The sequence below is a fragment of the Pan paniscus genome, chromosome 5, assembly GCF_029289425.2.
Source record: "Pan paniscus chromosome 5, NHGRI_mPanPan1-v2.0_pri, whole genome shotgun sequence".
Taxonomy (NCBI): Eukaryota; Metazoa; Chordata; class Mammalia; order Primates; family Hominidae; genus Pan; species Pan paniscus.
Genome location: NC_073254.2, coordinates 134,051,125 through 134,076,437, shown reverse-complemented (window position 1 = coordinate 134,076,437; position 25,313 = coordinate 134,051,125). Strand labels below are relative to the sequence as shown.

At 39.8% G+C, this 25,313-nt stretch overlaps 1 protein-coding gene across 11 annotated transcripts in view; it reads left to right on the top strand.

Annotated features, from left to right (window-relative positions):
* The window catches only part of HS3ST5 (heparan sulfate-glucosamine 3-sulfotransferase 5), a 287,217-nt gene extending 262,499 nt beyond the window's left edge, over positions 1-24,718 (top strand). For 9 of the 11 annotated variants that reach the window (XM_063605429.1, XM_034962730.3, XM_063605428.1 and 6 more), the window contains 2 exons: positions 17,440-17,577; positions 22,123-24,718. In XM_063605429.1, the coding sequence (XP_063461499.1) occupies positions 17,471-17,577; positions 22,123-23,056 (1,041 nt within the window). In that variant the 5' untranslated portion in view covers positions 17,440-17,470 and the 3' untranslated portion in view covers positions 23,057-24,718. Of the gene's footprint in view, positions 1-17,380; positions 17,578-22,122 lie in introns of all 11 variants that reach the window. The other 2 variants (XM_055114072.2, XM_055114071.2) reach the window with 1 other exon arrangement.
* Positions 24,719-25,313: the final 595 nt, after the last annotated feature.

Genomic DNA, 25,313 nt, shown 5'->3' with positions numbered 1-25,313 from the left:
TAAATATCACATCTGTTCACAGCATTGTTTATTGAATGTGTTTAAGCTTACTGTTGAGACCTACTGTTTATTTAAAAAGGCTCCTTTCAAAAGATTACTGTTCACTGACAGTAATCTTGGGTGACCTAATCACCCAAGAGTCCTGATGGAGATGTACAAGGAGATTAATGTTGCTTTCATGCCTTCTATTACAATATCCATTCTACAGTACATGGATCAAGGAGTAATTTCAACTTTCGAGTCTTATTATTTAAGAATTACATTGCAGGCTGAGCATGGTGGCTCACGCCTATAATCCCAGCACTTTGGAAGGCTGGGGCGGGCGGATCACCTAAGGTCGGAAGTTCAAGACCAGCCTGACCAACATGGAGAAACCCTATCTCTACTAAAAAAAACACAAAATTAGCCAGGCATGGTGGCACATGCCTGTAATCCCAGCTATTTGGGAGGCTACGGCAGGAGAATCGCTTGAACCCAGGAGGTAGGTGGAGGTTGCGGTGAGCTGAGATTGCACCATTGCACTCCAGCCTGGGCAACAAGAGCCAAAACTCCGTCTCAAAAAAGAAAAGAAAAGAAAAGAAATATATTTCATAAGGCTATAGCTCCCATTGTGATTCCTCTCATAGATCTGAGCAAAGCAAATTGAACACCTTCTGGAAAAGATTCACCATTCTAGCTGCTATTAAGAACTTCTGTGATTCATGAAAGGTGGTCAAATTATTGACCTTAACAGATGTTTGGCAGATATGGATATCAACCCTCATGAATGACTTTGGGAACTTCAAGACTTCAGTGGAGGAAGTAACTGCAGACATGGTAGAAATAGCAAGAGAATTAGTGGAATCTGAAGATGTGACTGAATTGCTGCAATCTCATGATCAAACTTGAAAGGATGAGGAGTTGCTTCTTATGGCTGAGCAAAGAAAATGGTTTCTTGAAATGGAATTTACTCCTGGTGAGGATGCTGTGAACATTGTTGAGATGACAACAGTGGGTTTAGAATATTACATAAACTTCATTGATAAAATAGAGACACATTTTGAGAGGACACACTCCAATTTTGAAATAAATTCTACTGTGGTTAAAATGCTGTCAAACAATATTGCATCCCACCAAAAACTCTTTCATAAAAAGAAGAGTCAATCAATGTGGCAAATCATTGTTGTCTTAATTTAAGAAATTGCCACAGCTACCCCAATTTTGATCAACCACCACCCTGGTTAGCAGCCATCAACATCGAAGCAAGACCCTCCATCAACAAAAAGATTACAACTCACTGAAGGCCCAGCTGATCATTAGCATTTTTTTAGCAATACAGTATTTTAAAATTAAGGCACGTACATTGTTTTTTAAAACATAATGCTATTACACACTTAATAGACTACAATATAGTGTAAACATAACTTTTATATGCTTGGGAAACCAAATGATCTGTGTGACTCACTTTACTGCAATTTTCGCTTTATTGAAGTGCTCTGAAACCAAATCCATGACATCTCCAAGGTGTGCCTATACTACTCAAGGATTAGATTTGCACTAATGAATGCATATCCAGTCCTAGAACCAAATAATGACAAATCTTCATAGAAAGGGGATGAATTTACCCAGCACAAACACTGAAGGTCAATACAGCTAGACTGTATTTTGAACTCTGCTATTTATAGGTGCTAGGTAGACTGGGGCACCACACTTTAATGAGGTCTTGGCTTCCTCATCTATAGAATGGAGAATAAAATATCTTGTGTCCCTTATATTTTTGTTGTGGAAGTCCAATAAAATGTTTAAACTTGTGCTTTAAAAACTGAAAAAGCACTATACAAATGGATAGTATCTTGAAAACTGTGTGTTTGCCGGGCATGGTGGCTCACGCCTGTAATCCCAGCACTTTGGGAGGCCAAGGGGAGGTCAGGAGTTCGAGACCAGCCTGGCCAACATGGTGAAACCCCGTCTCTACTAAAAAAAATACCAAAATTAGCTGGGCTTGGTGGTGCATGCCTGTAGTTCCAGCTACTCATGAGGCTGAGGCAGGAGAATTGCTTGAACCTGGGAGGCAGAGGTTGCAGTGAGCAGATATCGCACCAATGCACTCCAGCCTGGGTGACAGAGCAAGACCCCGTCTCAGAAAAAAAAAGAAATAGAAAAAGAAAACTGTATGTTTATGTTTCTTAAGTGAACAGTGGGTTATCTGTCTCTAAAGTTTTCAGGAGGTTATACTTACACGAATTTGCTAAAATTTTATATCAAACATGTTAAATTTTTGGATCTAACTTGGTAATTTGAATATGATACATTCATATTTCTGCACAGTCTGCTAATGGTTTAATTCTTCACATAAAATATTTAATGTTAAAAATCAGCATTCATCATCAGTCATTATGAAAGAAATACATGGCATAGTGTTATGGAAATTAAAAAGGAGAAAAAAGTCACTGCAGAGAGAGGATAATGAAAACTACAATGAAATGAAGCTTGATGATAAAAATACCATTATACTTTTCATGTATCTATGGCATTAAAAGCCATTTATATATACATTTCTTTGGTCTTCATTAAAAACAAAAACAAAACTTGAGGTAAATAAAATTTAAAAGTTGGCTTTCTGTCTGGTAGTGAATACTACCTTTGATTTTAAAATAGATACCTTCAACTGTTAACAGATATGACAAGTAGAACTCATATTACTATAAAACTGATATTTGCTACATGGAGCAGAGGGAGGAGCTTAATCCAGTTAACTGGAACTCTTTAACTGCAGGAGCCTATATCACTAGAATGATGTTTGGACCATGTATATTAACTTAATTAACTATAATTGTTACCTCTCCAACTCACACTTTTCTATATAAATGCAAGATTAAAGAAGGAAGGATTCTGCTTCTGAGCTCCCTAGCAGGTCAAATTTACTAAACTAACAACTGTTTAATGCAGTGAAAAGAAATTTGGGGGAAGAGTGGATAAACATTAGTTTATCCCTTCTATAAACATTAGTTACCTATACCAGTGAGATACTGGGATTAAGAGTAATTGGGATTCCAGGCCCAAACAAAATTCAGTTCCCATATTTTTTCTTAAGACGTCATTCTACTAAATGAGACCCCTGAGCAGAAGCAGAATTAACTGGCTCCTTTTAAGTTTGGTAATTACAAATGCAAAATGAGTATCCTCCTGCAGACAGAGCCAGAGGACTACTCAAGCTGATGCAATAACGGGAGCTGTGATAAATAATCTATGCCTGATATGGAAAGCTGAATGGAGGACAGAAATGAAGAACCCATATGAAAATTTGGAATTTGCTCAAAGCTATTCTCGCCATAACTCCAGGGAAGATAAGCAGTATTCCACCCTGCAGTTCTGTATAATTTATCAACCTTTTTCCTTTTCATTTCTAACATTCACCCTTCATGGTTAACTGAAGAAACAAAGAGCTAAATAGCTTCCTTAGCCATTTGATAGAGCAATTATGAGCATCCTGACTGATACACTTTCTGCTTAATCTACTAACAAATAGTGTCCATTTTCCTCTTAATCTCTACCCCATCTCCCATTCGACTTGACACGTGCACAACACTGCTTTTTGTGCCCTGTTCCTGTGCCCCTCTTCATTTGTTTCTTTCTCATTACAGTGCTCTTATGTAATTATTATTACAGAAGGAAAACGAGCTCTTTATGACAATTTTCCTCAGCTGCCCTTGGTTAATTTTTTCAAAATGTGATTTCTATGGGCTCCCTGACAACAGAGCAAATTGAAAGCTCATCAGTAGAATCTTTCTTAAGATCGGTATCTTTTCTAAGAAATGTTATGTCTTAGGACAAGAGGATTGTTTCTCCCAGTAATAGGCAGTATGATGTGGTGCAGCCATCTTTAAAGAGGTCAGGACTATTTAAAACTGGGGGCTATTAAGACATTAAAAAATAAAATGTACCTCAGGCATAAATTTCCCACCACAATGCAGTTGTCTTTACTTCCTTCTGCATTAATCTCTCATTATAAGAACATTCATTTTTTCCTAGAATAAGAGAATTTGGGGCCCAGAGGGATTGCTGAACTCATCCCTTCTCAGGCCTTTGTTTCTAGGAAAAAACAGAAGATCAGGGGGTTAAGTGGTTTACACAAAGTCACATAGCAGCAGGGTAACCTAGTTTGAGCTTCCTGCTTTGTTTTTCCCTTGAAGGGAACATGAAATGGAGAAATAATGTCCTGCCCCACAGAAGGAGCAGATGTCCTCAAGTCTCTGCCTTTTCTTACCTGTTTGATAGAGATACTGTCCTCTTCACCTCACAGGATTTCCCCCAGTAATCTATTGTGATGAAACCCTTTCTTCTGGGGGCATGTGTGTGTGTGTATCTCACAGCACTACCTTGTGTGGCACATACTCTGCTATGGTTATTGTTCTTAGGACTCTAAGGCTTTGTGGAGAGCTACCACGTTCTTGAAGGCAGACACCATTTTCAGTGTTGGTTACCCAAGGAAAAGACGAGCCTCAAGGACGACCACAGAACTGAGAGGGAGAAATAAAAGGGAGTGAAAATCCCAGCTCTGTAAGAAGATGTGAAGGGTTGTGTTCCTGTGTGATGGAGTTAAGACAGTGTCTGTCTCTTAAAGTTCAGTATCTGAAGAAGAAAGGAGGTACCACTGTGAAGAGCCATAGTCCCCACACAAGTAATCTATCCTCAAAGACCAAAAAGTCTGGCTGCAGAATCAGGCACATAATTTATGGGGCCCAGGGCAAAATAAAAATGCAGAGAATTCTAAGACAGCGACAGTAGAGCATTAAACCAAGCACAGGGCCTTTCTGAGCACACAGCCCCACGTAAACGCACAGCTACCAGCTCATGTCTCACCACAAGTAGTTACTTTAGTAATGTCTGGTCTAAACATACCCAGTGAAGACTTCACTTTGCATGTGGTTTTTGAAGAAAAGAGTCTTGTTGAAGGAAGAGTTGTGCTTTTTGGAGAGTAGTTTGTGGCTACTTGGGCAGGAGGCAAGGACTCTTCAAGGTGGATTTTAGGGCCAGGAGGTGAGATTCTGAAGTGCAGTGGATCCTGCCTTTGTAGCGATTCTTCCTTCACTGCCAATCTAAGAGAATCAGAGGCTACAGCCACATCACCCTGAATGCGCCTGAACTCTCATGAGAGGATCTAAGCTCTATGTTTAACAGATGATGCGGATCTTATATGTATATCAAGAGTTGAACACTAGAAAACTACAAAAGTAATGAGGCAGAATCTGTATCTGTTGTCCATATTATTTCCTGCATCTGCAGTTCCTGATGCATGGCAGGTCCTCAGTAACTATCTGTTGATGACTGGTAACAGGTGGTTATCTTAGTGTTGAAATTTGGTGGAGTCCTTCTGGCCCTAAAAGGAAGATCAGAGATTTAGAGAAGAAAGGTGCCTCTGGCAATAAAAAGAAAAAAAGTTTTGAAGCATGTTAAGAATGCTAATTTTAATACTGCAATTTAAGAAAATGTTAGCATGCCTAAGAAGGGGAGACTTTTAGTATCATTTTGCATACAAGCTTATTATATATTATTTTATAGGTTTATTAAATATTTATAAAGTTTCCTAAGATTTTTAGCTGTACTTTTGCTATCAATGTTACTTAAGAATAATATCTCAGTAGTCTTTTCTTTTTAGGTTATTTTATTTAGAGAACATAGTCAGTGGCAGGGTATAGGGAGAAGCAAAAAAGCTGGGAAGGAAGACTTAGAAAAGTCAAAAAAAGAAAGAAAAGGATCACAGGGGTCTCAGAAATGAAAACAGGCCTCTGTAAAAAGGCAGAATAGAGAGGGAGGCTAAAAACAGAAGATGAGGGGTAGGCCCCCTTCTGTTTTAGAAGAGTTATTGGCAACATACTGCACACTTGATGGGAACTTGGGAAAGGCCTGATTATTGAATGTGCAAAAGAAAAATAAATGGGGCATAATTAGTGATGTCATGGTAAATACTTAACAACTAGCTCTTGGGGAGGGGGGTGTGGTTTGTAGTATTTGTCAATTTCTATTGCATAAATTCTTCATGGCCTTTTTTTTTGCTCTTTTTTTAATTATTATACTTTAAGTTCTAGGTTACATGTGCATAACGTGCAGGTTTGTTACATAGGTATACATGTGCCATGTTGGTTTGCTGTACCCATCAAATCATCATTTACACTAGGTATTTCTCCTAATGCTATCCCTCCCCCAGCCTCCCACCCCCAAACAGGCCATGGTGTGTGATGTTCCCTTCCCTGTGTCCATGTGTTCTCATTGTTCAGCTCCCACTTATGAGTGAGAACATGCAGTGTTGGTTGTCTGACCTTGTGCTATTTTGCTGAGAATGATGGATTCCACCCTCATCCATCTCTCTGCAAAGGACATGAACTCATCCTTTTTATGGCTGCATAATATTCCATGGTGTATATGTGCCACATTTTCTTTATCCAGTCTACCATTGATGGACATTTGGGTTGGTTCCAAGTCTTTGCTATTGTGAATAGTGCCACAATAAACATATGTGTGCATGTCTCTTTATAGTAGCATGATTTATAATCCTTTGGGTATATACCCAGTAATGGGATTGCTGGGTCAAGTGGTATTTCTGGTTCTAGATCCTTGAGGAATTGCCACACTGTCTTCCACAATGATTGAACTAGTAGGTAGTTTACACTCCCATCAACAGTGTAAAAGTGTTCCTATTTCTCCACATCCTCTCCAGCATCTGTTGTTTCCTGCCTTTTTAAAGATCGCCATTCTAACTGGTGTGAGATGGTATCTCATTGTAGTTTTGATCTGCATTTCTCTGATAACCAGTGATGACGAGCATTTTTTCATATGTCTGTTGGCTGCATAAATGTCTTCTTTTGAGAAGTGTCTGTTCTCATCCTTTGCCCACTTTTTGATGGGGTTTGTTTTTTTCTTGTAAATGTGTTTAAGCTCTTTGTAGATTCTGGATATTAGCCATTTGTCAGGTGGATACATTGCAAAAATTTTCTCCCATTCTGTAGGTTGCCTGTTCACTCTGATGATAGTTTCTTTTGCTGTGCAGAAGCTCTTTAGTTTAATTAGATCCCATTTGTCTATTTTGGCTTTTGTGGCCATTGCTTTTGGTGTTTTAGTCATGAAGTCTTTGCCCATGCCTATGTCCTGAATGGTATCGCCTAGGTTTTCTTCTAGGGTTTTTATGGTTTTAGGTCTTATATTTAAGTCTTTTCCATCTTGAGTTGATTTTTGTATAAGGTGTAAGGAAGGGATCCAGTTTCAGCTTTCTACATATGGCTAGCCAGTTTTCCCAGCACCATTTATTAAATAAGGAGTCCTTTCCCCATTTCTTGTTTTTGCCAGGTTTGTCAAAGATCAGATTGTTGTAGATGTGTGGCATTATTTCTGAGGCCTCTGTTCTGTCCCATTGGTCTATATATCTGTTTTGGTACCAGTACCATGCTGTTTTGGTTACTGTAGCCTTGTAGTATAGTTTGAAGTCAGGCAGCATGATGCCTCCAGCTTTGTTCTTTTTGCTTAGGATTGTCTTGGCTATGTGGGCTCTTTTTTGATTCCATATGAAATTTACAGTAGTTTTTTCCAATTCTGTGAAGAAAGTCATTGGTAGCTTGATGGGGATAGCACTGAATCTATAAATCACCTTGGGCAGTATGGCCATTTTCACAATATTGATTCTTCCTTTCCTCTTCATGGCCAATTTTAAGCTACCACCATGAATTGACTGAATATGAAATCTTAAGCTACCAAGATGAATTCACTAAATGTGAAATTGGGAAGAGATGTGTAGTATTCCATTGTACAGATGCAACAGACTTAACCTCAAGACCATAGATAATAGTAAAATGGAGTAAGATAATTAGGAAATAAGGAGTTTTTCAAATTTATTACCTTTGCTTTACTCAATTATAAATTTATATAATACAATTTTAATTTTTAATAATGACTTTAACAACTGGCTTGCAAAGTAGGAGCCAGCTGTAGCATGCCAGTGGATGGGCATCACCACATGACTCTACCATCTGTGTTAAAATATAAAAAGAGCTTTTTCAATTTTTTTTCTTTCTTAAAAGGAATTCAGAAAAGTGTATGAGGAGACAAGAATCTCTTAAGAGTATTTTTTGTCACTACTTTGCCAAAGGTTTTTTTCTTTTTAAACACTCAACTCAGAATTTGCAGATTAAAAATTTAGACAAAGATGAGAGATACATCTATTTCTACCAATAAAATCTGCAATATTTTCAGCTTTGCATGAACTTCATAGGGAGGGAGAGTGGTGCAATGTAGAAAGCCCTAATATAATTATTTACAACCCCAGACTAAGCAGTCTGCAGCTTTGAGCAGGACATTTCACCTCCCTAGGCTTTGAGACAAGAATGCCCACTGCCCCACTTCTATCACAGGGCAACATGTGCATGTCAGGTGGGGGCTTCTCACATGCTGCAATGTTGAGATCTGCCACTTACTTTTAATGGTTCCATAAAAGTAATATGTGCTTCTATAGAGACAAATAAAACAAATATGGAAAAACATTAACAATCAGCAAATCTAGGCAAAGGATATATGAGTATTCGATTTTTTCAAAATAAAAAGATAGAAACACTAAGGTCATTTATACACAGACAGCATTTGGCAAACCTGCTAAGTAGTATACAAAGACAAAGTAGTAGTATCTAAAGAGATGTGGTATCCAGATGCCATAATCTTAGGATAGTCAAAGTTCATTTCATCTAACTGATTGTATTATTCAGCAATCATTTACTGAGTATCAATGACCCTAAATGCTGGAGATAATAATGCACAACACATAGTTCTTAATCTCACAGAATTTAATCTAGTTAGAGTTACACACAAGTAAACAGAGAATTACAATATGGCTTAAATAGAATTAAGTAGAGACTGCCGTGGTGCCATATAGGAAGAACATCTAAACCAGCCCTAAATGATCAAGAAAGACTTTCCCAAGGAATCTGAGAGCAGTGAGAACCTAAGATCTAAAACATAGGAATTAAACCAAGGCCTGGGAGGGAGAGCAAGCATCCATCGACGTGTCTAGCATTTATACTATAAGCCAAGCAACACATGCCCATTTACTCCTCACAGCAGTGCTGTGGGGCAGGTTATTGGTATCCCATTTGACAGATCTGATTACAGACTTGGTATTTTCAAGCAAGGGAAATCTTATGAAGAAAGGCCCTGAAGCAAAACTGATCATGGCTTATTCAAAAGAACTGCAAGTTGTTCTGTGTATTGCAGTTTGCATATGTAGGCCTTGGGTAGCATATGTGGAGTTACAGTGGAAAGGAGTACAGGGTCTTGTGGATAATAGGCATCTGTTAAAGGGTATTAAGCCTGGAGACGATGTGATCCAGTTTCCACTGGGAAAGATTACTCTGGCATCAGTAGGGAGAATAAATTGAGGAAGGAACAAAACTAATAGTGGGGATACCACCTGGGAGCTCATAAGTTAGTCTAAAACACACAGTGGCCTGAACTAAGGCAGTCACAAGTGATGGCAGAAACTGGGTGGATTCTGACAGGACTGGAGGTAGCATCTTACTGGCTGACTGGACTTGGGGACAGGGTGGAGCCAAGAATGACAACTTCCAAGGTTTTTGGCATGGGTGAGGGGCAGATGGGGAGCCATTCACTGAGATATTGAGAGGCAGTGTTGTGGGAAGGGGTGGGTAGGGATTGGGTGATAATGAGAGGGCAAAGACAGATTTAATCAAGATCTTACAAAGACCAGCACATAAGAATCTGAGTCTGTGACAAGTGGCAGCTAATCCCAATGGTATTTTGATCATCTACTATAAATCTTTCTAAGAGATAGTTCTTGAGTTATGGAGAGAAAAAGTGGGGTATCCATGATTCTGGTCAGTTTTAATTATAAGTGGCTTGGTGAATATGAAAAAAACCCTTGGTAAATTATGGAAACATGACCTTTCATTATAATTGCTACTATCATTACTTATTAGTATTTTCTCCCTGCTTTCATCAGGTTCAAACCACCTAAATGGTCCCTTTTACCTGCCCTTTTATGGAAACATGCCTCCTCTTTTTTTTTTTTTTTTCATCTCTCCATCCTCTAACTCAAGGTTCAGTGGCAGGTAATTTGGGTGGAGTTAAGTGGTTTTTGTCTGCTCTCAATCAATGAACGAATATTTATTAAGAATCTCCCAGAGGCTAAGCTGTGAGGGCACAAAGACATGAGAGTGATAGAATGGACTTTGGGGACTGGGTCGGGGTAAGGTTGGGAGGGGATGAGGGATAAAAGACTGCATATTGGGTACAGTGTACACTGCTTGCGTACCAAGTGCACTAAAATCTCAGAAATCTCCACTAGAGGATTTATCCATATAACAAGATAACATATAATCACCTGTACCCCCAAAACTATTGAAATTATTTTTTAAAAACTCTCCCATGTAAGTGTAAATCACCACTAGAGGACTTATCCATATAACAAGATAACATATAACCATCTGTATCCCCAAAACAATTGAAATTATTTTTTAAAAAGTCTCCCATGGGCCGGGTGTGGTGACTCACGCCTGTAATCCTAGCACTTTGGGAGGCCAAGGCTAGTGGATTGCCTGAACTCAGGAGTTTGAGACCAGCCTGGGCAACATGGTGAAACACCATCTCTACTAAAATACACACAAAAAATTAACTGGGCATGGCGGTGTGTGCCTGTAGTCCAGCTACTCGGGAGGCTGAGGCAGGAGAACTGCTTGAACCCAGAAGGCAGAGGTTGCAGCAAGCCAAGATCGTGCCACTGCAATCCAGCCTGGCGACAGAGTGAGACTCCTTCTCAAAAAAAAAAAAAAAATTCTCCCATGTAAGTATCCAAAGCTCTATGACTGGTGCTGCAATCATGGGGTCATGTTCTTTGGGGTCAGATAATTCTGAATTTAAATCCTCCTTCTGCATTTACCAACCACAGCCCTTGGGTAAAAAATCTACTTATGTCTGCTCAGTTTCCATTAAAAAAAAAAAGATAGTATTACAGAGGTTTGTTGTATCATATGAACATATGAACACAGAGCCTAGTGTTCAATAAATGTAGTTCCTGTCCACCTCATAAGGCTGTTGCCCAGGATAAATGAGCTAATACTCAAAAGAGGGTTATGATTTCCTTGGAATAATTCTGCTATATAAGTCCAGTCGTTTTTAATGAATTTTGCTGCTATTGTTCCTCTTATTGTTTTTACTGGTACCAAGGGCTTGTGGTAACCATGTCTACAAGCCTTTGAGCAGCACTTGAACACATCTTTATTATTATTATTTTTGAATCTCCTTATTTCTTTGTTTCATCTGGGGACTCATTTCTTTCTTTGCTTAGTGCTGCTGTAGAGAAACAGCCAGATGTCTCTACAATTTGTCGTTTCTGGCCACATACTCTGTTATTTAGATACTCTGCTTTGTTCAGCCAAGATACCGTGTCTGTTAAAGCTTTAAGAGTCTGAAGAAACTAATTGTGCTGTTATTGGCAGGCAGAATGAAAGACACTGAGAGATTAAAAACTGTGGATGGGGGGAGCTTAAATGTCACTGTAGGTCTCCAAGCATTTTTTATATAAAAAGAAATAATAAACTTTCTAAAAAAAACTTTAGTTTTATATAAATTTCCCATTACCAGTATAACTGCTTTGATGAAAGATTATTAAAATATCTGTTAAAGCTGGCATAGATAAAGGGATGGGATTTGGGGGTTGGAGAAGCAGTTAACACTCTACCCGATTTAACAGCATTGTCCGTAAGGATCGAATGGTGTGCCTTCTCTTTGTCTTATATTCCTAGACCAAAAGCAACAATCGCCAGCTTTTAAGACACCATCCTGGCAGATTCAAATGCTTTATAATGTTATAGAAAACCAAAGAGGCATTTTCAAAGTTAAATTAGCCGGATATCTTTGGTTTTCCCTGGGGAAGTTTTATTCAGAGCTGCTATGATATTGTATCTTAGCACATAGTCTGAGACTGGTTACAAAACAGAATGAGATTTCACTTTCTGTCTGCTAGAGAGCCTCATTAGAAACTTCTGGCTTGGCATCCTCGTTTCTCAAAAATTCCAAGAGATTTCAGCTCAAGAAGAGAAATATTGACTGTGTGTGTATGCATGCACCATCTTGCTTTGAACAAAAAAATAGCATTAGCATTCTAATTCTTAATAAGAATTTCCATTAAAAGTTATTTATACTTTAAAATACTATTTTTCATAATTCCAGTATACTGTTTATGAAAACTGCATTTTTAAATTCTTTTTCTCTGTAAAATGCAATGCAATAATTAATCTACCTCTCGAAGCTATTAATTATGCTTCATTTTTGCACAATGCACAAATGTTCCCAAAGTTCTATCCTACTGTTTTACTCAGTGCTCACATCATAAGAACCCTGTGAGATAGACATTATTATCATAATTTGATGGATGAGAAAAACAAAACTCAGAAAATTTCCATTACAAAACCAAACCAAAATGTGACCCAAGGTCTTTTGACTCCCAATCCAGTGGTCTTTCCACTTCACCATGAGTGGCTCACTCATGTTAGTTGAGATCTTCAATAAAAATATTCATTTTTCTCAGTGTCACAGTAGATAGGAAGGTACCTTGGAATGCATACCGGGCCTGCCATAACCAGACGGGGCAGTGTAAGGAGCCAGGCCAGCCTTGCGAACAAAATGCTGGAGAAATCAGGTCTCCTGAAGAGAGAAAAACCTCATTAGGCACATTTAAGGCATCTCAGGCACAGAGAAGCTAGGCTGGCAGTAGTATCTAATCCCAGAGAGCAAAACCTCTATGGTAATAACTGGGTTTATCATAAAGCGAGTGTTAGGTTTAATAGCCTAGTATATACCAGATGACCTGTGCATTGCAATTGGATGCTGACAGTTTTTTCGTCATAGTTTCCTAAATCTTGCACTACTTCTTCAGCAGGCTTCACATTCTGTCATGTTTTTCTTCTTTTTCCTGTCTGCTAAACTTGAACAGTTTAACCATGAGGTCATTTTATAACTTCACTCACCCCTACATGCAAAAGCCTTGCAAGTTTTATTCCCAAGCCCAGCTATTATCCTTTGGTCCTGTAATTATTTATACAATGGACATGACCCATTCCTACCCACCAGTGGAATGCGTATTGGGATTTTTCCCCTAAACTCCACATCCACCGAGATCAAGATCACTTCCTAGGAAGACACCAGTAGGATCTGGAAGTCTCGAAGGAGGAGACATAGGAAAGATATCCCAGGCCAGCAAGGAAGCTGATGATTGCACAGAGATAAGAGAAAAGGCATATGGAGAACAGTGCAGGGGCTGACCTGACAGGCTCAGAGGCTGGAGTGAGTGACTTAAGAGGGTGAGAAGCTAACTGTCCACACTGGGACCTCAGAAGGAAGGGCATAGACTTTCAAGAGGAAGTGATTGAACTTGATCCAGTGAACAACCAAAAATAGATGAGGGACAAAATAACTTATATTAGGAAGATTAATAGTACTATACAGGGCCATAGAAAATGAACAAGGGGAGCATACCCAAATGTTAAGGAACAAGGGAGGCACAAAATGCCTGCACAGCACAAAGCAAGAAGAAATTAAGGAGAAATCATTTTTACTGACCTTGGTGACTGAAGATACAAAAGGTGGTAGAAAACGATAAGCTTTATAACTTTATTCTAGTTTTTTTGTTTTTTTTAATTTTTGTTTTTGAGACGGAGCCTTGCTCTGTCACCCAGGCTGGAGTGCAGTGGCACAATCTTGGTTCACTACAACCTCCGCCTCCCGGGTTCAAGTGATTCTCCCACCTCAGCCTCCAGAGTAGCTGGGATTACAGGCACCTGCCATCATGCCCGGCTTATTTTTGTATTTTTGTAGAGACGGGGTTTCACCACGTTGTCCAAGCTGGTGATCCATCTGCCTTGGACTCCCAAAGTGCTGAGATTACAGGCGTGAGCCACCATGCCCAGCCTGTTCTAGTTTTATAAATACAAGATTAATGCATACCCATTGAATCAGAATATCTGAGGGTGGTAGCAAGTGTGTGTGTTTTAAAGGCTCTGCAAACTTGCCATAGAGAATCACTGGCCTGTGCAGCAAAGCAGATTCTGGGCTTAGTACCTTTCTGTAAGCTTTCTAGTGCTTCTGAGTCAGTCAGTCGGTTTAGCCCATTGCCCCATTGCTAGGAGATGATGATAATACACACCAAAGAAGCAGCTAACACAAATCAAACGCTTATGCACAGTGAAATGTCTAACTGTGGTTTTGACTGAAAGAACAAGAGTTAGTGGAGGTGGGTGATTGGATCCTGGACTGGAAGCTGGAGAAGGCTTCCCAGAGGAACTGTGATATAGCCCAGACCTTAAAGAATGGGTGGACTGGAGCTAAAAACAGACAGGTGGACCAAGGAGCTGGTGAAAGTGGACGAAGCATTGTGCAGTATAGTTTTAAGCAGGAGGGTGTGGGCACTATGTTTAAATAGCAGAGGAGGTCGATAACTTCCCTAGCCTTCCTCTGAATTCGTCCCCTGTATGAGGCTGGAGACCCTTGCAAAGTCCATGGGGCGAGCACATTTTTCCTTTATTTTTCCCATCCATTCCCTTTGCAGCTCAGCCACAGACAAGCTTTATTCCCTCACACTACTCATCTGTGAATGCACACTAAATTCAGTCATGCTAAGAAACAAATGACACATAATCCTTTGCATTAGTCTGGCAAGCTAATAAACCTTTATATAGTAATGTCACCTGTAGAAACCTCATTTCATTCTTACTACAGCACTATGGAATGGGGAAGCCAGAAGTGGTCCTCATATTGTAGATAAGAAAAGGAAACCCCAGAGAATCCAACCTCAAAACCATAGAGCTACTAAGGGGAGTATTTAATTGGGGGACTTGAACACAGTTTTCTTTCTGCCACCCTGTTCTGCAACTTGCTGCAGTATTTGCATTTCAACAAGGATCAGAGCCCAAAGCACGCAGGTCTAACTGAGGACTTCAGACATCAACCTGTAGACAGGAGATTGGTTCTTTCAGTGAAGCTCTGAATCACATTACGTAGGTAACTGTCTTTGTCTTCACATTATCTGTCAGTTGTGTGATCACAGGCAAGTTGGAGAAAATTGTGAGCTTCACTTGACCTATGAAATGGAAATAACTCCATCTACTTTATAGGGTTTTTGAGAATTTCCTGAAATACCACCTGGACAATGTCCTTGCTACACAGTAAGCCTCAAGAAACCTCACTCTCTTTCTCTTCCCCATTTTATTTACACACAAGGCAAGCCCTGCTACGTTAAAACCACAGGCTCATCCAGCCTACCTGTTTTTGCTCTCTCTTTGCTTATGCTCTTAATCTTTTCTCTCTTTCCCTCTACCTTTGTCCAACCACACCTGCCTGCCTTCACTTCTTAAACAAGCCGAGCCTTTTCCCTCCTCAGTCCCTCATGTGAGCTGGTTCCTCTGCTCGCTCATGCCTCCTTGCTCCTCCTCCAGGTGTCACCCCAAGTGTTACTTCTTCAGGAAGGACTGAAGTAGGTTCCTCCTATTACTCTTTCTCACTAGATCCTGTAACTTTCCTTTGTCATATTGAATACAATTTGTAAGTATGCATTAATCCTGTATGTAGGCTTAATGCCTGTCTTCTCCACTAGACTGTGGACTCCCACAGGGCAAGAACATGTCTATTTAATTGGCCACTATTCTCCATAGTACCCAATACAGAATCTAGCACATAAGACATGTTCCATAAGTATTTGTCAACTGTGTGTTGGATGAGTGCTGGTCTTATCTCTCCCTCTTAGGATGCCCTCCTACCGTCTCCTCAGCAATTCACATAGTACATTCCACACACAAAAAAAAATTTTACCATGCCCACATTCTCTGACCTTTTCCTTAATTTTCTTTTCCCAACACTTATTCGTACATTATCATAATTGGGTAATGTTCTCTGGTTATTTCATGATTCCCTAATCACATTATCAGTTTTCTAAGGAATAAAACTCTTTGGGGATCTGTTTTGAAATCTCTGATAAACCTAGTATAATAGTTGAAAATGCTTTGGGAATTCAGTGATTTCTTGATTAATGAATGAATAGATCAATCACTCAATCCTAGCATATCCCTTTTGCACAAAGAAAATCTTCACATAGCAATACAGAGATATCACTGCAGCAAAACAATTTCTAACCATGACTCATTGCTATCTATATAGCTTCCTTCTTGGGTTACTATTTTGAGTTTCAATAAGAGGCAAACAATCTTATCTTGAAAGAGGGATTGGATTTATTTTTAATAAGAAAGGCTGAATTGGGAGCTTGCATTTTTCCCCAAAATTTAATAACAGCACTAGTAAAGCCCTACGCTCCTCAGCTGGCCTTATTTCAGGTATATGAGAACAGAGCTTCCAGGTAAGCTTCTTTCATGATCTAAGAGTGAGACCAATATCACCAAACCTGTCTAAATTCATTGACAGCCAGGGGAGGTCACATAGCAAAAGCATCTAGTCCGAACATGTTTCAGAACCCAGGACTGGGCAGAGGACATGGAGGGAAACATCAGGTTCCCCAAGGCCATTGTCCTCAAACATGTGACATCCTGATAGTCACCACTGATAACTTCAGTAAGTATCACTTTGATTTCACCCCCTTCTTCTACTCACAACTAAAACAAAACAAAAACATATGTAATTAAAATATGTCATTGCTATGCTCAAAATGATAACTTATGAACTGGGATTTCAAATTCACCTTGTTATTCTGAAGCAGAGCCTTCAGTTTATGGTTGCCCTGCTGTTAAGCCTCAAGTTGCTCTTTTTTTTTTTTTTCCTGAGACAGGTCTTCTCTGTCACCCAGGCCAGAGTGGAGTGGCATGATCGCAGCTCACTGCAACCTCCACCTCTTCGGTTCAAGCGATTCTCCTGACTCAGCCTCCCTAGCAGTTGGGATTACAGGGGCCCACCACTGTGCCCAGCTAATTTTTGCATTTTTAGTAGAGACGAGGTTTCACCATCTTGGCCAGGGTGGTCTTGAACTCCTGACCTCAGGTGATCCACCCGCCTTGGCCTCCCAAAGTAATGGGATTACAGGCTTGAGCCACTGCACCCGGCCAAGTTGCTCATTCTATCCATATTCTTTGAATAATTTTATACACACACACACACACACACACACACACACTATATGTTACATGCATTTTAATTTACTTTGACAATTATCTCACAGGTTCTGTCTAGTTAGTACTAGTTAGTATCTTTCCCCATTGAGTTAGTATTTGATCTTATAACATGGTCCAGGAAAAGAAAGGTAAGTTTTGCTAAATACCTGTTACATCATGACAATTGTGAGAGTTGGTATGGGATCTGCTCTTTGTGCAGTGTCACTTATCACCTGTCTTCCACCTCTGCTTAGCTCTGTGACAACCAACAGAGCCTCTAAGAGATGGCTGCTGATGAGTCCTTCTATCGCAGGCTGCACAGTCCTGAAGGTTGATGGAGGGCCATGCTATTCAAACAGCAGGCGTGGCTGAGACAGAAGCTCCTGGTGCTGGGAAGCCTTGCCGTTGGGAGTCTCCTGTATCTAGTCGCCAGAGTTGGGAGCTTGGATAGGTGGGTGCTTAAAACACATGCTTATACCCCTGTGACATTAAGGCTTGATTTAAACTTCCTTAGGACATAATTTTAAGTCTATCCACTTGTTTTTCTCCTTCGATATTCCCAGGAAACATGCTTTTCTGCAGTATTGATTTTGATTTACTGAGCCTTTAAAAGAGAGAGATCCGAGTTCCTCAAACCAAGATGTTTTGTCAAGATCCATTTGTATTCCGTGTGCATTGACACTTGTTTTCAGGGAAGGGATAAAGCTGTGTACAGTAAAAATGTCATTTAATAGAACTCAGTTGGTCTGTGTGCATCTGGTGTTGACCTCTAGCTGTAGCAAAACAGTGATGATGTATCTATGTATCTTCCTTTTGAAATTTATGAGTGGACACTTAATTGCTATCAGGAGCATTAAAATTATGTATGAGCCTCTAAAGGAGCTCATCGAGTTTGCAATCCATTGCTCTGGAAAGATGGCTGCAGGCGTGGGGAGTTTTAACTATGTTAATTAGCTCTGGTTTTCAGGGGCTGAACACACCAGACAAGGAGGCTGTTGCTCAGAATAATTGCCCAGAAAGCAATGGGAAATCCATGGAGAGAAAATTACAGTGCTAGGGTTTAGCTCTAAATAGGCGTACAGTTGAGAGGTATTGGACTTGCAGAAGTCCCAGCAACATCAGCTGGCTTCACAGTAAATGTTTCTGGTGTGTTCTATGTCTAGTCTAATGGGCAAAGACAGAGAAGTTAATTTCTGAAATGTGAAGCTTCCTTTTTTGCCCTTAAAAAAAATTTTTTTTTTGAGATGGAGTTTCGCTCATTGCCCAAGCTAGAGTGCAATGGCGTAATCTCGGCTCACTGCAACCTCCTCCTCCCATGTTCAAACTATTCTCCTGCCTCGGCCTCCCAAGTAGCTGTGATTGCAGGCATGTGCCACACACCCAGCTAATTTTGTATTGTTAGTAGAGACAGGGTTTCACTGTGTTGGCCAGGCTGGTTTCGAACTCCTGACCTTAGGAGATCCACCTGCCTTGGCCTCCCAAAGTGCTGGGATTACAGGTGTGAACCACTGTGCCTGGCTGGCCCTTTAAAATTAATTCTTGCACTGGAAAGACTGAAGTGTGTTCTCCATGAGTTCAGTTCTCACAGTCAGTGAAAACACATACAAAATTAAAAATGAAAATCTCTTCCTTTCAGTTTTCTTTTCCTTCCAAAATTTAAGCTAATCTGTAGACCTTATCACTTAGATTATTTAGAAATAACATAGCAGTGGTCCTTGTTTTCCTTCAGTTGGTGTCATTTTGACTGGTAAAGTGAACTCCTTTGATGCTTCTCAATTCAAAATTCCTGAGTAATTGTCTCACTCACTAGTTGTTACCTACCCTGAAAGTGTAATCAGAGCTTCTCACCGACTTCCAGTAGTTTCCTAAAGTAGCACTTGATGGTTATTGAGAAGCCTTGAGGTGGTGCCATTGGCCTACCTCTGTAATGGAACTCATATCCAGCCCTCCCCAACTGACCTTTAATTAGCTTCCAATCATTTACGTTTTACTTAGTAATTGATCTAATGATCACTAATGCATTATTATTTAGTTGATGATTCTTTTCATTTTTTTAACTCTGTATCTAGTCTCTAAGGGGATAGCTTTTATTTGGAATTGAATTGTTTGGTGGGCTTTCTAAAAGCCTCTCACTTCAGACTTTGAGATTATGTCTGAAGGTAACAGGCTTATTTAGGCCCACCCTCCAGTAACTGAAGACCCTGCTTTCTGGGAGGGAGACAGAGGTTACTTCTACCATCCCTTCCAATTCTAAACCTGTATGATTTTTCAGTCTGGGACCCATACTCAGAATCTATGCTTTCGGAAGTGGGAAAGAATATGATATTTTCTCATATTTTCACATTCTATCTTGAGTTAGGGAGTCCAAAAAGCGACTATTCTGCAGGCTGTGATCTCCCAGGGTAGAAGATAGAAAGAGGAAGGAAGTAAAGAAGGAAAATGACCCTTTCTACAAGTGGGGAAATTCCATTTGACCTCAAACAGAGCAGAGACTGTTTATATCAGCCACTCTCAGCCAGGGTACTATGAAAGAATTAAATCCTACAAAAAAGAATTTGAGTGACTGTTTCCTCAATTCTTCCAAGGATGGTACTAGCATCATTCTAGGTGCTTAGGACAGAAATCCATCAATGGATGCCTTATGGAATTAGAGCTTAATTCTCAACCAGAACCCAAGAAGAACTGAAAGATGAACTTGTATTATTCCAATCAATGTCACAATTAAAAGCATCTTTGCCTATGTATCTATTGATAATTTTATATCCTCCATTTAAAGCCCTAGTACATTAATCTCATTAACAAATTTATAAAAACAAAATTCATGTTTCTCTAAACTATTAACTGGGTTAAATCCTGTTTTTTAAAAGCTGTCTAGGCCAGGCACAGTAGCTCACGCCTGTAATCCCAGCACTTTGGGAGGCCGAGGCAGGCGAATCACGAGATCAGGAGTTCAAGACCAGCCAGGCCAACATGGTGAAACCTCGTCTCTACTAAAAATACAAAAATTAGCTGGGTATGGTGGTGCACGCCTGTAATCCCAGCTACTCGGGAGGCTGAGGCAGGAGAATCTCTTGAACCCAGGAGACGGAGATTGCAGTGAGCCAAGATCGTGCCACTGCACTGCAGCCTAGGCAACAGACCAAGACTCCGTCTCAAAAAAAAAAGAAAAAAAAGTTGTCTATATTTTCACACTTTCCACAATGAGCATGAGTTGTTTTAAAAATCATAAAAAAGAAACATCGTGAAAATTAATATACATTGATACTTTTCCTTAAGCATTATGATAGATAGCTGTTTAAACAGAACAAAGATCAAGACCATGCTCCTCAATTCTGCAGAACAGGCTGAGTGTATTAGTCCGTTTTCACAGTGCTATAAAGACATACCTGAGACTGAGTAATTTATAAAGAAAAAAGGCTTAATTGACACACAGTTCTGCATGGCTGGGGAAGCCTCAGAAAACTTACAATCATGGCAGAAGGCAAAGAAGAAGCAAGGCACGTCTTACGTGGTGGCAGGAGAGAGAGGGAGCTTGCAGGGGGCGGTGCCACACAGTTTTAAACCATCAAATCTCATGAGAACTCACTGTCATGAAAACAAGGGGGAAATACACCCCCATAATCCAGTCACCTCCCACCAAGCCCCTCCTCTGACATGTGGGGATTACAATTCGGAAGGAGATTTGGGTGGGGGCACAGAGCCAAACCATATCACTGGGCATGACCTTGAGGTTGTTTCTCATCTCAGAAAACAAGAAAGATGCAATACAGTCTCTTGGGAAAAGCAAGCAACAGCCTCATTGCCACAGAGGGGGAGACACAGATTCCAAATTATTAGAATAACTGGAAGCTTTCAAGTTTAAGAATTGGTTTAACAGCCTTTATGACTGATATTATTTAATTTTACCAAGAAGGTTAAAATGCCCTCACAGATCAACTTAGGGAAATTATAATGAACTTCAGTTCAATTCAGACTATACCTAAAAGGAAACTCAATTTGCTAACCATATATGTTAGCCATGACAAATTAAACAGTCACCATCGTCTACTATCATTGTGACTGTTACCACATCTTTCTCCCTGAGAAAAGCAGAGATGGTTGTTCACTATTCAGGATAATACTGAAGTGGAAATCCTCCTGTCTGGCTATATCCATTGCACTCCTTCCTTAATGAGCTTGAGTTCCTGATTTTAATGGGCTTGGCAATGAGGGCTTGAGGTTTCTGGCCCTGTCAAGGTCTTGTTGATGCCTGGTCCCAGGTGTGGTAGGTGATATACAGCACTTGCTGATGGCAATTGGGTTTGATTCTATATTCAGCAAAGTGGATATATAATCCTGACCTCTTTAGATAGAAAGAGAAAGAGAGGCAGAAGAAATATAGTATTCCTCTGGCTATCCTCAAGGCCCAGGGCAGAGAGTCTCAGAATGAAAATCTCAGCAAGTTCCAAGATTGGAATTTTGCAGGTTGATGATGCAAACAGCCCGGGGCAGAAACTGGGACCTCCTTTCAGATTATATCTCAAAGATTTTCAAGAGCCATCTGAGTGCTGCCGAGCTGCAAGAAAATAATACCACACAAAATGTGAAACACATGGCCTCCCTGCTACCCTTCCATCTCCCAGCTGAAGATTATAATCTCCTGCCTTTCACTTTTTCTTAATGATTTTAACTGGTGAGCTGTTAAAAAGCTATTAGTATGGCTGGTGCCACTTGTCTATCCTGTACTGCAAACAGAAGTACACGCCATAGTCAATTAAGAGCTTGGTGAATAAAAAATTTTAAGGAGCACTAATAAAAAAAATTCATCAATTATGTGTGCTCCATTTAATACATGGTTGCTTAAAATAAAATTTCCCAAACATATGTTCATTATGGATTGCAGCAGGCTGGGAACCAGTGGCTTTATTTATGCATTTAAAGTCTTGGTCTGACTGGGGAACCAGAAAAATGAAAAGTTAGTTGCAATGAGCTTAAAGTGTCTCTGTCTTGCTTGCAGGCTACAACCCATTTGCCCCATTGAAGGTCGACTGGGTGGAGCCCGCAGTCAGGCTGAATTCCCACTCCGCGCCCTGCAGTTTAAGCGTGGCCTGCTGCACGAGTTCCGGAAGGGCAACGCTTCCAAGGAGCAGGTTCGCCTCCATGACCTGGTCCAGCAGCTCCCCAAGGCCATTATCATTGGGGTGAGGAAAGGAGGCACAAGGGCCCTGCTTGAAATGCTGAACCTACATCCGGCAGTAGTCAAAGCCTCTCAAGAAATCCACTTTTTTGATAATGATGAGAATTATGGTAAGGGCATTGAGTGGTATAGGAAAAAGATGCCTTTTTCCTACCCTCAGCAAATCACAATTGAAAAGAGCCCAGCATATTTTATCACAGAGGAGGTTCCAGAAAGGATTTACAAAATGAACTCATCCATCAAGTTGTTGATCATTGTCAGGGAGCCAACCACAAGAGCTATTTCTGATTATACTCAGGTGCTAGAGGGGAAGGAGAGGAAGAACAAAACTTACTACAAGTTTGAGAAGCTGGCCATAGACCCTAATACATGCGAAGTGAACACAAAATACAAAGCAGTAAGAACCAGCATCTACACCAAACATCTGGAAAGGTGGTTGAAATACTTTCCAATTGAGCAATTTCATGTCGTCGATGGAGATCGCCTCATCACGGAACCTCTGCCAGAACTTCAGCTCGTGGAGAAGTTCCTAAATCTGCCTCCAAGGATAAGTCAATACAATTTATACTTCAATGCTACCAGAGGGTTTTACTGCTTGCGGTTTAATATTATCTTTAATAAGTGCCTGGCGGGCAGCAAGGGGCGCATTCATCCAGAGGTGGACCCCTCTGTCATTACTAAATTGCGCAAATTCTTTCATCCTTTTAATCAAAAATTTTACCAGATCACTGGGAGGACATTGAACTGGCCCTAAAATAATATGTCATACAACACTATGTGTTGTGCCTGGAGACACACAATGTCTCCTGTAGATTAAAATATGCACTTTTCCTAGGCAGAGCTATCCAAGTCATTTTTCCACGTATACTTGTACATACGCAGTGTGTGACCAAATATAAGATCAGTTCTTTTTCTACTGAAAATTTATGAAAAAAAAAATTGCTGTCTGCATAGTCGCATCTTTTAAGCTATTTACAAAAGAGAAGAGGTGGTGGTATTGGGGGAAAGTGACTTCAGCTATTCTCAAAGAGTTAGTCTTCCTTTGATTCAGAATTTGTCACCCGCCATTTTCATAGATTTAAGCCAAAAGATAAATGTGTGAAAATGTACCAATGGCTGCGAAGCTTCAGGAAGTAGAGGATCCAGTGATGCATTTTTTTTTTCCTAAGGGAAAGCTGGCTCTTTAATTCAGATGCTGAATTGGTGCCATGAAAACAGAAAATGCTATTTTCTTATTATTTAAAAGAATGTCTTATCTCATAAAACTGACATTGTTCCAAAGTTCTTGTGGTGATTTTGCACTGTTGTTTTCTCGTATGGACCATGGTGTCACTTGTAGCATGTCAATCACACATTGGAAAGTCAAGTCCTTTTACTTCCATGTTGTATGTCAACAGAGAGAAATGTCATGTACATAATGTATATTGTTGTAAATACTGGTTTCACACTAAGTAATTCTATTTTGTAAACTGAATATGGCTATTTAATTTATTGTGAAAATTAAATTTATTGTGGTATTTAAAAATGGAATGGATTAAAATTACTCTATGTGCAATTTTTGTTTTTTTTTTACTCATTTTGTTTTACATGCCCCCTGCTGGCTTCCAAAATGGAAGCTGTTTACGTGCATATGAGAGCACTTGGAAAGATGTGCCTCCCTGCTGGATTTCTGTACCCTTGTGAAAATGTATTTATGAAGTGAGGTTGAGTATATTAAAAAAGAAAAACCTCAACCATCTGGAAATCAAGTATAATAGCCACCTCAAAGAACCCTAGTGCTGCTCTGCTACAACTTTGTAACAATTAATTTACTCGCAGTTGCTGCTGCTCAGGAAGAGAGACAAGGAATATTTTAACAGAATCAAGGCATAGAAGAATCACCATTTTATTTGAACCTCTAATCAGAGTCAGACCAGTAGAGAAATTAAATAAGATTAGAAAACTCTGTACTGAAAGCTGCTGATGCTTCAAAAATGAAAACAAGATCTCACAACTCTCCCTGTTAGTTGAAAATATATCAATTTGCTCTGAAAGGATTCAGCTGCCTAGTGTTGCCATTACTAACATAAACATATGGCTCATATTTCCATCCAGAGAAATTAATGCTAAATTGGTGCCTCGCTAACATCAGATACACTGTATTATGCTTAAATATATTCAGTAAAATGTGGAAAGGGGTATTAACAACGACAACAAAAAGATGGATTTTTTTTTCTCACAATCACAGTTGCTAATCCAGTGGGAGATGTTTGAGAGAGTTTTGTTCAACATCACAGTGAGAGTGCCTAGGGAAATCAGAAAATTACAATGGATTCCCCTTTGATTGTAATAAGTGTTGATTTTCTCCATGAGTTGTTTATCCTGTCCAGTGATTTGATGGTGAACTTTTCTAAATAAATAGCCCTTTCCCCTCCGGTGTCGGTATATATTGCTTCTCAAGCCACCGCCTTGGTAATCATCTCTATTGTCTGAATTAGCAGTGATGCTGTACTCTCAGCTTGAAACAGGCATGACACCAATACATGCTGGCAGGCCAGCTCCTCCCTTACTGTGGGATGACACTAGAATGAGAGCCTCAGGTCTAAATGTCAGCCACTTCTCCCCTAAGCCATGAATGAAGTCAATATAAGGATCCTGCAGTCAGATTTCTCTGGGCCTCAACTCTCTGCTAACCATCAGTATAAACTATTTGAATACAATGTTCAAGGACACAATCACTGTATTATCATTAATTTCATAGAAGTATTCCTAGAGCGCTATACAGCCAATATGATTTTGTTCCAGTAACTGCCAAATTATGCTCCATTGGAACACGGATGTTTCAAAAACTCAGACCAGGTATTCCATCAGTAAAATAAAAAAATGGTAATCTTTTCCCAGATTCACAGAGGAATAAAAAAAAGTTAATAAATTGAAATTTCTCCATAATCATCTTTTATGTTACCAATTTTTCTTAGACTTTGCTACTGCTACCAATAGTGTATATCAGACTTTATTCTAAGATTCTATTT